This window comes from Pelophylax lessonae (assembly GCF_965119305.1).
Source record: "Pelophylax lessonae genome assembly, chromosome: 5".
Lineage (NCBI taxonomy): Eukaryota > Metazoa > Chordata > Amphibia > Anura > Ranidae > Pelophylax > Pelophylax lessonae.
Genome location: NC_138772.1, coordinates 40095420 through 40108064, shown reverse-complemented (window position 1 = coordinate 40108064; position 12645 = coordinate 40095420). Strand labels below are relative to the sequence as shown.

Sequence of the window (12645 nt, the reverse complement as noted above, 5' to 3'; positions counted from 1 at the left end):
AGCTTTCCCTATCACCAGGCAGGCCAGCTCCAGGACCATAGTTAGCACACATTGGGCCCAAATGGGTTATTAGGCCTAACAGCAGTTCGCCTTATGACAGCACCTCCCCAGGGCTCAGCCCAGAGGAAGATATTTATATCCTCCCTCAGCATGCACCAGTGGCCCAAACCTTCCACTGAATTGGCTGAAGGAAATTTAAATATTCCTAACTCATCTTGTTTATGAAATCTACTATGGCCAGTGATATCAGGGACCTCTATCGGTGACAGTGAGAAATCATCACAACCCCATTGAGTTTAGGGAAGACCCAATGAAGAACCACACGATTAGTCTGGGCTGACTACCATGCAGCTAAAAACTAAAATTAAGCCAGTAGCCCCTGTTTTGTAAAAGGCTGCTACATTTCAGTTTTTGGTAGAGGTTGAATAGGTAAAAGTTAAGATATATGAGAGCTGGCCCATAAAATCATGGAGAGCCAGATACAGTGCATTATAAATATACCCAAAAGCTTTCTGAATTTAGCCTATATACCCAGATTATTTAAAAAATATATATATATTAAAAAAATAAAAGATTAAAATAGAAATGTAAAATTTATAAGATTAACAAATTATTTTTTGCTGCATTTTATTTGCAGGTATATCAGGTAAAAAAAAAAATAATGATAATAATAATAATTGATTAAAGAAAATGTATAAATTATTGCTTTTCAAAAAAAAAAAAAAAATCAAAAGTAATGACGCTAGTAAAGTCTTTAGCAGTCAAATAGCTGCGTCCCCCCACTTAACTCAGTGGTTTCTCCTGCCAGTTCCTACTTCACTATGAGTTGTAAGGAACCACATTGCATAGTGGGGGGAGCAGGAATTTGACACTCACAGAAGTGCTGAATACTGAAAACTTTGCTGGATTACAGTGGAGTTCAGATTCACCTCCCTACAGAGTGGTAGGTATCAATATTTCTATTGCAGAAGCCAAACTTACATTTTTTTGGAAATTGATAGTCACCTTTAAAAAAATTAAATGGTGTCTTTATATATACGTTGAATATTTTAGGCAAACAGTCCAATAAGGAGGAGAAGAATACGGCACTGAAGACAGCTGAAGGTTTTATTAAGCAGATGAATTATTCCACCAACACGCAGGTAACTACACTAGTCTATGAGGTTGGCCCTAGAGTTGGAACTAAGTTGGACATATGACCTCCTGATGTGACCTCCTCAAGGTTCAGATGGCTCCCTAAGCAGACACTTATATTATATGCATGCCATGTAATTGATTTTAACACCGTGCAAGACTTTTTTTTACCTTTTACATTTCTTGTAGCTTTAACGCTTACATATACTCAGTCAAGTGAATGGCATCATGTGATACACAGAGATGAAACAAACGCCTGACCAAAAAAATAAAAGAGTCCAATTTAATTTATTGGTATTGTGCTAAAAGACAACTAACGCATTTTGGGGGCAAAGGAACTCCCCCCTCATTATGGCTATAACAAAGCATAGTATAAAGTAAATATACCCTTACAGTATCTCACAAAAGTGAGTACACCCCTCACATTTTTGTAAATATTTTATTTTATCTTTTCATGTGACAACACTGAAGAAATTACACTTTGCTACAATGTAAAGTAGTGAGTGTACAGCTTGTATAACAGTGTAAATTTGCTGTCCCCTCAAAAATAACTCAACACACAGCCATTAATGTCTAAACCACTGGCAACAAAAGTGAGTACATCCCTATGTCAAAATGTCCAAATTGGGTCCAATTAACCATTTTCCATGCCCGGTATCATGTGACTCGTTAGTGTTACAATTTAGGTGTGAATGGGGAGCAGGTGTGTTAAATTTGGTGTTATCGCTCTCACTCTCTCATACTGGACACTGGACGTTCAACATGGCACCTCATGGCAAAGAACTCCCTGAGGATCTGAAAAAAAGAATTGTTGCTCTACATAAAGATGGCCTAGGCTATAAGAAAATTGCCAAGACTCTGAAAATGAGCTGCAGCATGGTGGCCAAGACCATACAGCAGCTTAACAGGACAGGTTCCACTCAGAATAGGCCTAGCCATTGTTGACCAAAGAAGTTGAGTGCACGTGCTCAGCGTCATATCCAGAGGTTGTCTTTGGGAAATAGACGTTTGAGTGCTGCCAGCATTGCTGCAGAGGTTGAAGGGGGGGGGGGGTCAGCCTGTCGGTGCTCAGACCATACGCCGCACACTGCATCAAATTGGTCTGCATGGCTGTCGTCCCAGAAGGAAGCCTCTTCTAAAGATGATGCACAAGAAAGTCCACAAACAGTTTGCTGAAGACAAGCAGACTAAGGACATGGATTACTGGAACCATGTCCTGTGGTCTGATGAGACCAAGATAAACGTATTTGGTTCAGATGATGTTAAGCGTGTGTGGCGGCAACCGGGTGAGGAGTATAAAGACAAGTGTGTATTGTTTACAGTCAAGCATGGTGGTGGGAGTGTCATGGTCTGGGGCTGCATGAGTGCTGCCGGCACTGGGGAGCTACAGTTCATTGAGGGAACCATGAATGCCAACATGTACTGTGATATACTGAAGCAGAGCGTGACGCCTCCCTTCAGAGACTTGGCCGCAGCGCAGTATTCCAACATGATATCGACCCCAAAAACACCTCCAAGATGACCACTGCCTCGCTAAAGAAGCTGAGGGTAAAGGTGATGGACTGGCCAAGCATGTCTCCAGACCTAAACCCTATTGAGCATCTGTGGGGCGTCCTCAAATGTAAGTTGGAGGAGTGCAAGGTCTCTAACATCCACCAGTTCTGTGATGTCGTCATGGAGGAGTGGAAGAGGACTCCAGTGGCAACCTGTGAAGCTCTGGTGAACTCCATGCCCAAGAGGGTTAAGTCAGTGCTGGAAAATAATGGTGGTCACACAAACTATTGACACTTTAGGCCAAATTTGGACATTTTCTATTAGGGGTGTACTCACTTTTGAAATAATGGCTACACGATCTTGGCGGAGGAAGACTTCCGGAGCTATCTGTTCTGGCGTCTAGCCAGTTTCCAGGAGTATCGGTCGCTTTACCTCATCGCCGCTTCTATTGTGTGCTTATCTATGTTCTACCAAATGTGAGTGCAACTTTATTGTTTTTATGAAAGAATAAAGTCTTTGTAAGACATATTGCACTAGTCAGGGGCGTAACTACAGGGGTTGCAGGGGTTGCAATCGCTACCGGGCCCCATGCTCCAGGGGGCCCGGTAGCAAACCAGTGGGTGAACTTCTAGGATCTCAAAGGTCACACTTGCGACCGGGCCCTGGTATTTCACCACTGTGGGGAGGCCCCAAGATTGCAGGAAGGGGGCCCACTGCAGAACTTGTGAAAGGATCCTGATGCGGGACCATAATAGAAGGCCATGCAATGAGATTAAAGAGCCCCAGGATTAGTGGGAAGAGCCCCGGGCTTGAAGGGAAGGGCCCCGGCCAGGGGTCTGGGGGGCCCTTCATGGTTTCTTGCATCGGGGCCCTGAAGGTTCTAGTTACGCCTCTGGCACTAGTGGAGGCTATCTTTTTGTCCCTACATGCTTTGGTGATCGTGAGGAGTATTTAAGGTGGAGTGGACAGCGAGTCAGATCTAATTGGTCCATACATGCTTCATGTTTTCCTGCTGGTCCAGTGTAACCAATGCGATTCCTGCTCATTTATGAGAATAGATGAGCATTGGGGTGGGTCTGGTGAGTTACCATTCCTTCCATTATCACCAACACTTGGTGGTGGAAACATAGGTGATCCCTATAGACTGCACGATCTATTGACCGTTTATTGGACTATTTATCTACATGCTACATGCACTTTTGCCTGAAAGGACTGTGGGACGTTTTAGTGATTTTAAGTGTTTTATATGGTTTTATGCTGTTTTTATGCACTATTCACTGGTGATCTTTACCTTTTAGGCATTTTGAGACAATTTGATATTGTGTCTTATGCTACTATTATTTATTTACGTGTACTCACTTTTGTTGCCAGCGATTTAAACATGGCTGTGTGTTGAGTTATTTTGAGGGGACAGCAAATTTACACTGTTATACAAGCTGTACACTCACTGCTTTACATTGTAGCAAAGTGTAATGTCTTCAGTGTTGTCACATGAAAAGATAGAATAAAATATTTACAAAAATGTGAGGGGTGTACTCACTTTTGTGAGATACTGTATATAAATAATTGTTTAAGTTATGAAGTTTATTGTGTTTCTACTCATACCCTGGGAATAGATGTTGCTAAGCTTGGTAATGAGATTTTGGTAAAGAAATAGGTAAAATTATGAATAAGTAAGAAATACTGTGATTACCGTATTTTCCGGCGTATAAGACGACCCCCCTATTACATGATCTACCGGTAATACTTATACTTAGGTTACCTTGGAGATATTATACTCGGCGTATAAGACGACCCCCCATTTTTGGGGGATTTTTTTGAGGTTCAAAAGTAGTCTTATACGCCAGAAAATACAGTAAGTAACCTTGATTGAAATACATTTTTGCAAGTGTTATATACATGCCCTTGAAGACGATCAAAAAATGAAAGGGAGAAGATGGAGACTGTGTTCCCCAAAACACAGACTACAAAGGTGGGGAAAAGGGTTTGGGGGGCACAATTGATTTGGACTTTCTTGGTACCTCAGATATAGCAGTCATATATAACAAACAAACATTATAAAAATGCTAAAAATATTTAATACAAAGTATAAAAAGTCATAGAAGACAAGGAAAAAACGAATTCTCAAAAAACATGGAATTCATATCATACAGAAACTGATGAAGCCTGATCAATAGTTATGCCTGTTGCATGTGTCCATGTGTGATTCATCTGGGCTGAGGGAGTGTCCCCACTGTATCCAATAGGGGAGCCTGTTGGACAGTGGAGAAAACCCAGCCAGTGACACACAGGCTTTTATGACTATCCCAGTGGGTTGGCACAACAGTGGTGCATCCTGGGATATGTTATAAAAGCCACGGGCACATGTGATAGGGACAGCAAATTTACACTGTTATACAAGCTGTACACTCACTACTTTACATTGTAGCAAAGTGTCATTTCTTCAGCATTGTCACATGAAAAGATAGAAGAAAATATTTACAAGCATGTGAGGGTTGTACTCACTTTTGGGAGATACTGTACATGGGGGCATGTCAGCGCAAATCTGATCATTGGAGGAGAGCAGGCTGAGTTCACAGCCAGAAAACTGACCACACTGTGCTCGCAAGCCTAGTGGGGTCTGTTTTTAACCACTTCCATACTGGGCCTATTCTGGCACTCCTCTCCTACATGTAAAAAATCATTTTTTTGCTAGAAAATTACTCAGAACCTTCAAATACTATTTGTGCAGCAATTTTTCAAACGTGTGTTTTTTTTTTTTTTTTTTTACGAAAAAAGACTGTTTCTTGAATTTAAAAAAACCCCACAAAACACTAAAGTTAGCTTGATTTTTTTGTGTAATGTGAAGGATGATGTTACACTGAGTAAATAGATACCTAACGTGTCAAAAAAGCACACACTCGTGGAATGGCGCCAAACTTTGGTACTTAAAAAATCTCCATAGATGACGCTTAAAATTGTTTACAGGGTTACCTGTTTAGAGTTACAGAGGAGGTCTTGGGCTAGAATTATTGCTCTCTCTCTCTCTAACAATCAGGGCAATACCTCACATATGGGGTTTGAACGCCGTTTACATATGTGGGCGCGATGTACGTACGTTAGCTTCTGCGTGTGAGCACACGGGTGGGGGGCACTTTAATTTTTTTTTTTTTTTTTTTACTTTTATTTTATATTTTGACACTTTCCCTTTAATATTCTTTTTTTTTTTTTAATCACTTTTATTCCTATTACAGGGAATGTAAACATCCCTTGTAATAGGAATAGGACATGACAGGTTCTTAAAGAATGATCCTCTTATTTTTGGGATAGGTGATGGAATGAGACCTGTGAATACCTTCTATTCTAAGAAGACTTTACTGAGCTAACTATTAATTTATTCATCTATTTATTTGTTCCAGATTATCGTACTGCCAGAGGGAGGGGAGACTCCGATGTTCAAGCAATACTTCAAGGACTGGAAGGATAAAGATCAAAGTCAGGGATTCGGGAAGGTGGCGACCACAGGAAGAATCGCAAAAGTAAAGCAGACTCCATTCGATGCCACAATTCTGCACCAATCTGCAAAAATGTCAGCACAGTATAACATGCTGGACGATGGGTCCGGAAAGGTGGAGGTAATCTTGGTTGCAGGATCTGCAAAAAAAATGCAATTTAGTTTTTGTTTTTATAGATATAAAATACACAGATAAATACAGCTCTGTAATCACTAATACTGTATATCAGTGTAGCACTAGGGCCAGATTTAGCCTATCTGATCTGGGGGTGCAATAAAAAAAGTCAGGGGTCAACAGTGTGGTGTGGGTTTTTGACGGTCTATCACACAGTGTCACGACCCGGGAAACAGTATTAAACCGAACCTGTACCCCCATATTTAGGATGATCCTATCAGAGCCCCCCTTTACATCATGACTACTCCACAAGTGCCCCCATACATCAGGTTCCCCCATCAATAGTGCCCCCTTACATCAGGTGTCCCCATCAATAGTGCCCCCTTACATCAGGTGTCCCCATCAAGAGTGTCCCTTTACATTAGGTATCCCCATCAATAGTGCCCCCATACATCAAGTGTCCCCATCAATAGTGCCCCCTTACATCAGGTGCTCCCATCAGAGTGCCCCCTTACATCAGGTGTCCCCATCAGAGTGCCCCCTAACATCAGGTTTCCCCATCAGAGTATCCCCTTATATTAGGTGTCCCCATCAAGAGTGCCCCCTTACATCAGGTTTCCCTATCAGAGTGCCTCCTTACATCAGGTGTCCCCATCAAGAGTGCCCCCTTACATCAGGTGTCACATCAAGTATCCCCCTTACACCAGGTGTCCCAATCAAGAGTCCCCCCTTAAATCGGTTGTCCCTATCAAGAATTCCCGCTTACAAAGGGTGTCCCCATCAAGGGTGCCCCTTTACATCAGGTGTTCCCCATCAGAGTGCTCCCTTACATCAGGTGTCCCCATCAGAGTGCCCCCTTACATCAAGTGTCCCCATCAGAGTGCCCCCTTACATCAGGTTTCCCCATCAGAGTATCCCCTTACATTAGGTGTCCCCATCCAGAGCGCCCCCTTACATCAGGTTTCCCTATCAGAGTGCCTCCTTATATCAGGTGTCCCCATCAAGAGTGCCCCCTTACATCAGGTGTCACATCAAGTATCCCCCCGTACACCAGGTGTCCCCATCATGAGCCCCCCTTAAATCAGGTGTCCCTATCAAGAATTCCCGCTTACAAAGGGTGTCCCCATCAAGGGTGCCCCTTTACATCAGGTGTCCCCCATCAGAGTGCTCCCTTACATCAGATGTCCCCATCAGAGTGCTCCCTTACATCAGGTGTCCCCAATAGAGTCCCACCTTACATCAATTGTCCCCATCAGAGTTTCTTCTTCATGGAATGTCCTTAGAGTGCCCCCTACATCAGGTATCCCCATCAAGAGTGCCCTCTTACATCAGGTGTCCCCATCCAGGGTGCCCCCTTACATCAGGTGTCCCCATCAAAGTGCTCCTTTACATCACGTGTCACCATCAGAGTGCCCCCTAAATCAGGTGTCCCCAATAGAGTCCCCCCTTACATCTAAAATGGTGGGGGGGGGGGGAGTCACAACTAACATCTGGGGGGCACAGCCCACCCCAGCACCCCAGTACCCCCTAGATCTGGCCCCGTATGGCACATTTAGCCTAGCTCCTCTGTAATCAGTGGAGCAGGGCAGAGGCGTAACTAGAACCTTCAGGGCCCCGATGCAAGAAACCATGAAGGGCCCCCCCAGATCCCTGGCCGGGGCCCTTCCCTTCAAGCCCAGGGCTCTTCCCACTAATCCTGGGGCTCTTTACTCTCGTTGCATGGCCTTTTATTACGGTCCCGCAGCAGGATCCTTTCACAAGTTCTGCAGTGGGCTCCCTTCCTGCAATCTTGGGGCCTCCCCACAGTGGTGCAATGCCAGGGCCCGGTCGCAAGTGTGACTTTTGCAATCCTGGAAGTTCACCCACTGGTTTGCTACTGGGCCCCCTGGAGCATGGGGCCCGGTAGCAATCGCAACCCCTGCAACCCCTGTAGTTACGCCCCTGGAGCAGGGGTTTGTTAGTCAAGCCGGCTCTGCATCTCAGGCTGCTGCCCTGATTGCTTTCCCCTGAATTCTAGAGTATTTCAAGAATTATAGAGGGAGGAGGAACAGAGTAAGCAGACTAAATATTTATGGGGACTTCAGCCAATTCATGGGGAGGTGTGCTCAGTAGGTGGTTGGAGAATCCATGAAAAGTCTCATGCCTGAGGCAGGAGAAGAGAGTTCCTCTGCCCAGTCTTGCTTGAGGAGACCCCCGTGCAGGGCTGTGCCCCTGAGGCAGGCTTACTAGAGGTCTAGAGGACATGGAGGCCCCGGCTGAGGCTTTATTGGGGGACCTATTTGAAAAGCCTAGTCCTGTAATCCATTTGTATCTGGGAAAGCTCACTGGAAAGTACCAGAAGGAAGATGGGGGAAAGGTGTCAAGCTGTCCTATGGTGGTGGTGTGAGTCTATATCTCCCTCACTGAGGAATGCCCGGTGGATATCGGAAGTAGACAACCAATGATCCTGTGGCCGTGTGAGTAGATGACACCGGTGCTGGAAGTTAAAGACTGTGTGCAGTTTTTTTTTTTTTTGGAAAGTCCTAGTCACCTGTCAGCATTCAAGACTGTGCTGCTTCCCCTTTCACTGTCCAGTCACAGGCTGGTGATTACAAATGGTATTCGTCTAGTAGAGGGATGTGGACTTTATGAAATGTTGTTTTTTTTTGCTAAGGGTATTCTTTGTTTTTTTTTGCAAGATCTGGCGCATTGAAGCCACTGGAAGAGTCCCAGTAGAGCCCGAGGCCTATGGACAGTTCTATGGCAGGGACTGCTACATCATTTTGTACTCTGGCGCTAAAGGAACCGTCCTTTATACATGGTGAGATGAAAGAGAAATAATGTTCAATGATTAAAGCCTCTAAAATGAGATTAGTGGAACACACCAATACCGCAAACAAGATCTAAAGCACAATCTAGCAATATCACCCATAAACCGAACAAAAAAAATAACCATATTCATAGCATCTGATGAGGAGGGAAAACCTAAAAAGTCAAAATGTGCTTTTATTTCTTAATAAAACTCATCACTAAATGTTATACAGTCCCTTTTGACATCAGGACTTCTATGTTTGCCTCTACCTATGTCATTTAAAGTGTTACTGAACCCACAACAGTAAAATCAGTCTGTATATGCAGTAAAGCATGCTTGTTATAAACACTGTGGAACCTAAGGGGTTAATCTTCTGCATTGTTTAAAAAAGCTGTTTGATCCTGTCTTCTCTGATCCTCCCCTTCTTTCACTGACTCCATTATATTTCCTGATATTTACAGAGCCAGGGGACAAGTTGCACATGCCCAGTTGGGTGTGATCAGTACAGGGCCAATTTGCACTGTCCAGACAGAGGGTCAGGGGTCCTGCATACTCATATGACAATCATAATAGAATGAAAATGCCTTTAATGAGACACAAGACTGCTAAATGCTGATAAAAAAAGTATTTAGCAGTTTATATTCACTAAAATTATTGAATTTCCATGTTCTGTGTACTGTGGGAGACCAGATATAGCGAATGCAAGCGTTCAGTGCTTATAGTGCATTATTTAATTTGACCACTAGATGTCACTGGTGTTTTTCATTTAATCAGAGTAAAAAGCATGGGGTTCCCAAACTTGTCAGTACAACTTTTCCTTGGCCTGAAAAAAAAAAAAAAAAAAAAAAAAATGAGTTTAATAAATGATTGAATAATATTGAAATAAATGGATATGTATTTTTTTAAGCAGCATGATATGATTCAGAACAATAGAGAATGAACATCAGTAACTCAAAGCAAGGAGATTGCAAATAAATGTACACAATAAAGGTTGAACAAAAATATTTTCAGTCTGCACTTCTTTCATCAGAGTCCCCCCTTACATCAGGTTCCCCATCAGGGTCTCCAGCAGAGTCTTCCCTTACTGTAAGGTCCCCATGAGACTCTCCCTTAAATCCAGGTCCCTATTTAAGCCCCCCGCCTTCCCCCGCATCAGGGTCACTACTAGAGCTCCCCTTACATCAGGGTTACCATGAGAGTCTCCCTAACATCAGGTTCCCTAATTGAGCCCCCCAACATCATGATCCCTATAGGATTCCCCCTTACATCAGAGTAACTACCAGATTCCCCCCTTACATCAGGGTCCCCATGAGAGTCTCCGTTACACCAATGTCCCTATTTAGGCCCCCAACTTACATTAGGGTTCCTATTAAACCCTAATTGCACCAGGGTTCCTTTTAAAATCCCTCCCCCTCCCTTCTTACATCAGGGTTCCCTAACAGAGTCCCTCTTACATCAGGGCCACTACCAGAGTCTCCCCTTACTTTAGTGTCCCAATCAAAGTCCCCACTTTACTTATTGCTGGGGGGGGGTTGCTCCTTTCTCATCAGAGTTCAACTTTTACATCAGGGTCCCCATCAGAGCCCCCCCCCCCCTTTCATTATGGTCCCCATCAGAGTCCCCAACAGAGCCGCTTACATCTCACTCCCCATCAGATACTCCCTATTTTTTGATCCACATTAGAGCCCCTCAACCCCTTAAATCCTACTCCCCCTCAAAGCCCCTCATACATTAGTGTCCCCAATCGGAGTCCCCACTACATTCCGTTCCCCCTTGCTATTGATTTGGAGTATCCTGTGCTGTGTCTGGGGCCACACAGGTTTAATGGGCTTAACATGCTGAGTGCTTTCTTTTTTTGCTGTGCTGTTATCAGTTAGCATCATTCCCAGCTCTTTGTGAACTACAGAACACCTCCCCCTATGTTGTGGAGAGGAGGAAAGGGGTGATGCGTTCTGTGGTCCAATGCACTTCATGTACTAAGGTGACAACATTGCAGCTATTCCGCTTGTGGGGTGTGTGGGTTAGTGCCATATTGTGTTCAGCATACTTGCAGATTATGGCACAACCACATACTAGGATGACTTTTTCCATCGATGTGACATCTGCGATCCCCCTTATCACTGTAATGCCGCCGCTGGCATTTTCTATTGGTCTACCAGCTTTGCCACAAGGTAGTTACTAATGATATTGTCCCTGTGTATGCATGCAGAGTTACATCACCCTGTCACCTGGCTCCATTCCCAGCATCTGATAGCTTACTGTGCATACACCACAGCCAATGTACACAATGTAAAATACTGCTAGGAGCAAACCAAAGACCTTTTTTTCTGGCAGAAGAGACTTTGTATTTCCCTTCTGCCAAAATTCCTCTACCCTCTAGCAGTTGGTAATCTTTTGACTTCAGTTCTGAAAATAGCAGAAAGCGCAATATTTCATTTCTCCACTAGAGGTCACAAGTGAGAACATTTTTTTTTATCCTAGATCTATGTGAGGAGTTAGATTTAGTTGCTGAATGCAGAAAATGTTAGTGCCTTCAAATTATTCCGTTTTTTGTCTTTAATAATTATCTAGGAAATCTAAAAACAGTAAAATAGTTATACGAATAATGTAAACACATTTATTCAAACCAAAGTACATCCATAATGTGCAGCTCACCATTATATCCAATCAGAATTCATCTTTTTATTTATATATCAGACTACAGTAAGCATAAATCTGATTGGTTGCTTCTACAGCTGGTAGAATTAGAGATACTAATAATATTAGGCTCCAGTAATAATGGAATATCCCCATTGCTGGTCTCTCCTTCCAGAAATGCTGACTGTCATGCTGATCTACAAGCTTTGATACTTTAGATCAACGACCTGTATGAGCATGCACATCAAAGTTTCTGATTTCACTGACTGCATGCTTGTTCCAGATCTGGAAAATGGAAACAGCCAATCAGCTGGTATTTTCTCAAGGAGGCCAGAAGTAGGAGCCCTTTTATGTTTTTTCTACACAAGTCTTTCTTATTGGTTTTACTGGAAGATTGTATTTCCTAAAATATAGCAACATATCCCCAGAAATATATGATAAGCTTACTATTTCTTCCCACAGGCAGGGAAATAAGGCCAGCAAAGATGAAATTACAATGTCCGCCTTCCTCACCGTACAACTGGACCGCTCTATAAAGGCCGGAGCAACACATGTTGGTAACTCAGGGAAATGTACTATTCTTCTTTCTTTCTTTCTTTCTTTCTTTCTTTCTTTCTTTCTTTCTTTCTTTCTTTCTTTCTTTCTTTCTTTCTTTCTTTCTTTCTTTCTTTCTTATATGTTCCATACATGATCATTTAAAAAGAATGTACTGTATATTCATGACCATGACCACAAAAGTTCCAACTCCCAGCTGTTTTTTTCTCTTTCTTTCTTTCTTTCTTTCTTTCTTTCTTTCTTTCTTTCTTTCTTTCTTTCTTTCTTTCTTTCTTTCTTTCTTTCTTTCTTTCTTTTTCCATACATGATCATTTAAATATAATGTATATTCATGACCACAAAAGTTCCAACTGCCAGCTGTTTTCTCTTTCTTTCTTTCTTTCTTTCTTTCTTTCTTTCTTTCTTTCTTTCTTTCTTTCTTTCTTT

At 42.9% G+C, this 12645-nt stretch overlaps 1 protein-coding gene across 1 annotated transcript in view; it reads left to right on the top strand.

The window, feature by feature from the left end:
• Positions 1-12645, top strand: part of LOC309556628 (scinderin-like) — a gene marked incomplete at both ends in the record, with an annotated part of 86130 nt that overhangs the window by 45683 nt on the left and 27802 nt on the right. Inside the window, 4 exons of the mRNA XM_082259061.1 lie at positions 1054-1142; positions 6027-6242; positions 8915-9036; positions 12127-12217. Coding sequence (XP_082115187.1) covers positions 1054-1142; positions 6027-6242; positions 8915-9036; positions 12127-12217 — 518 coding nt within the window. The remainder of the gene's footprint in view (positions 1-1053; positions 1143-6026; positions 6243-8914; positions 9037-12126; positions 12218-12645) is intronic.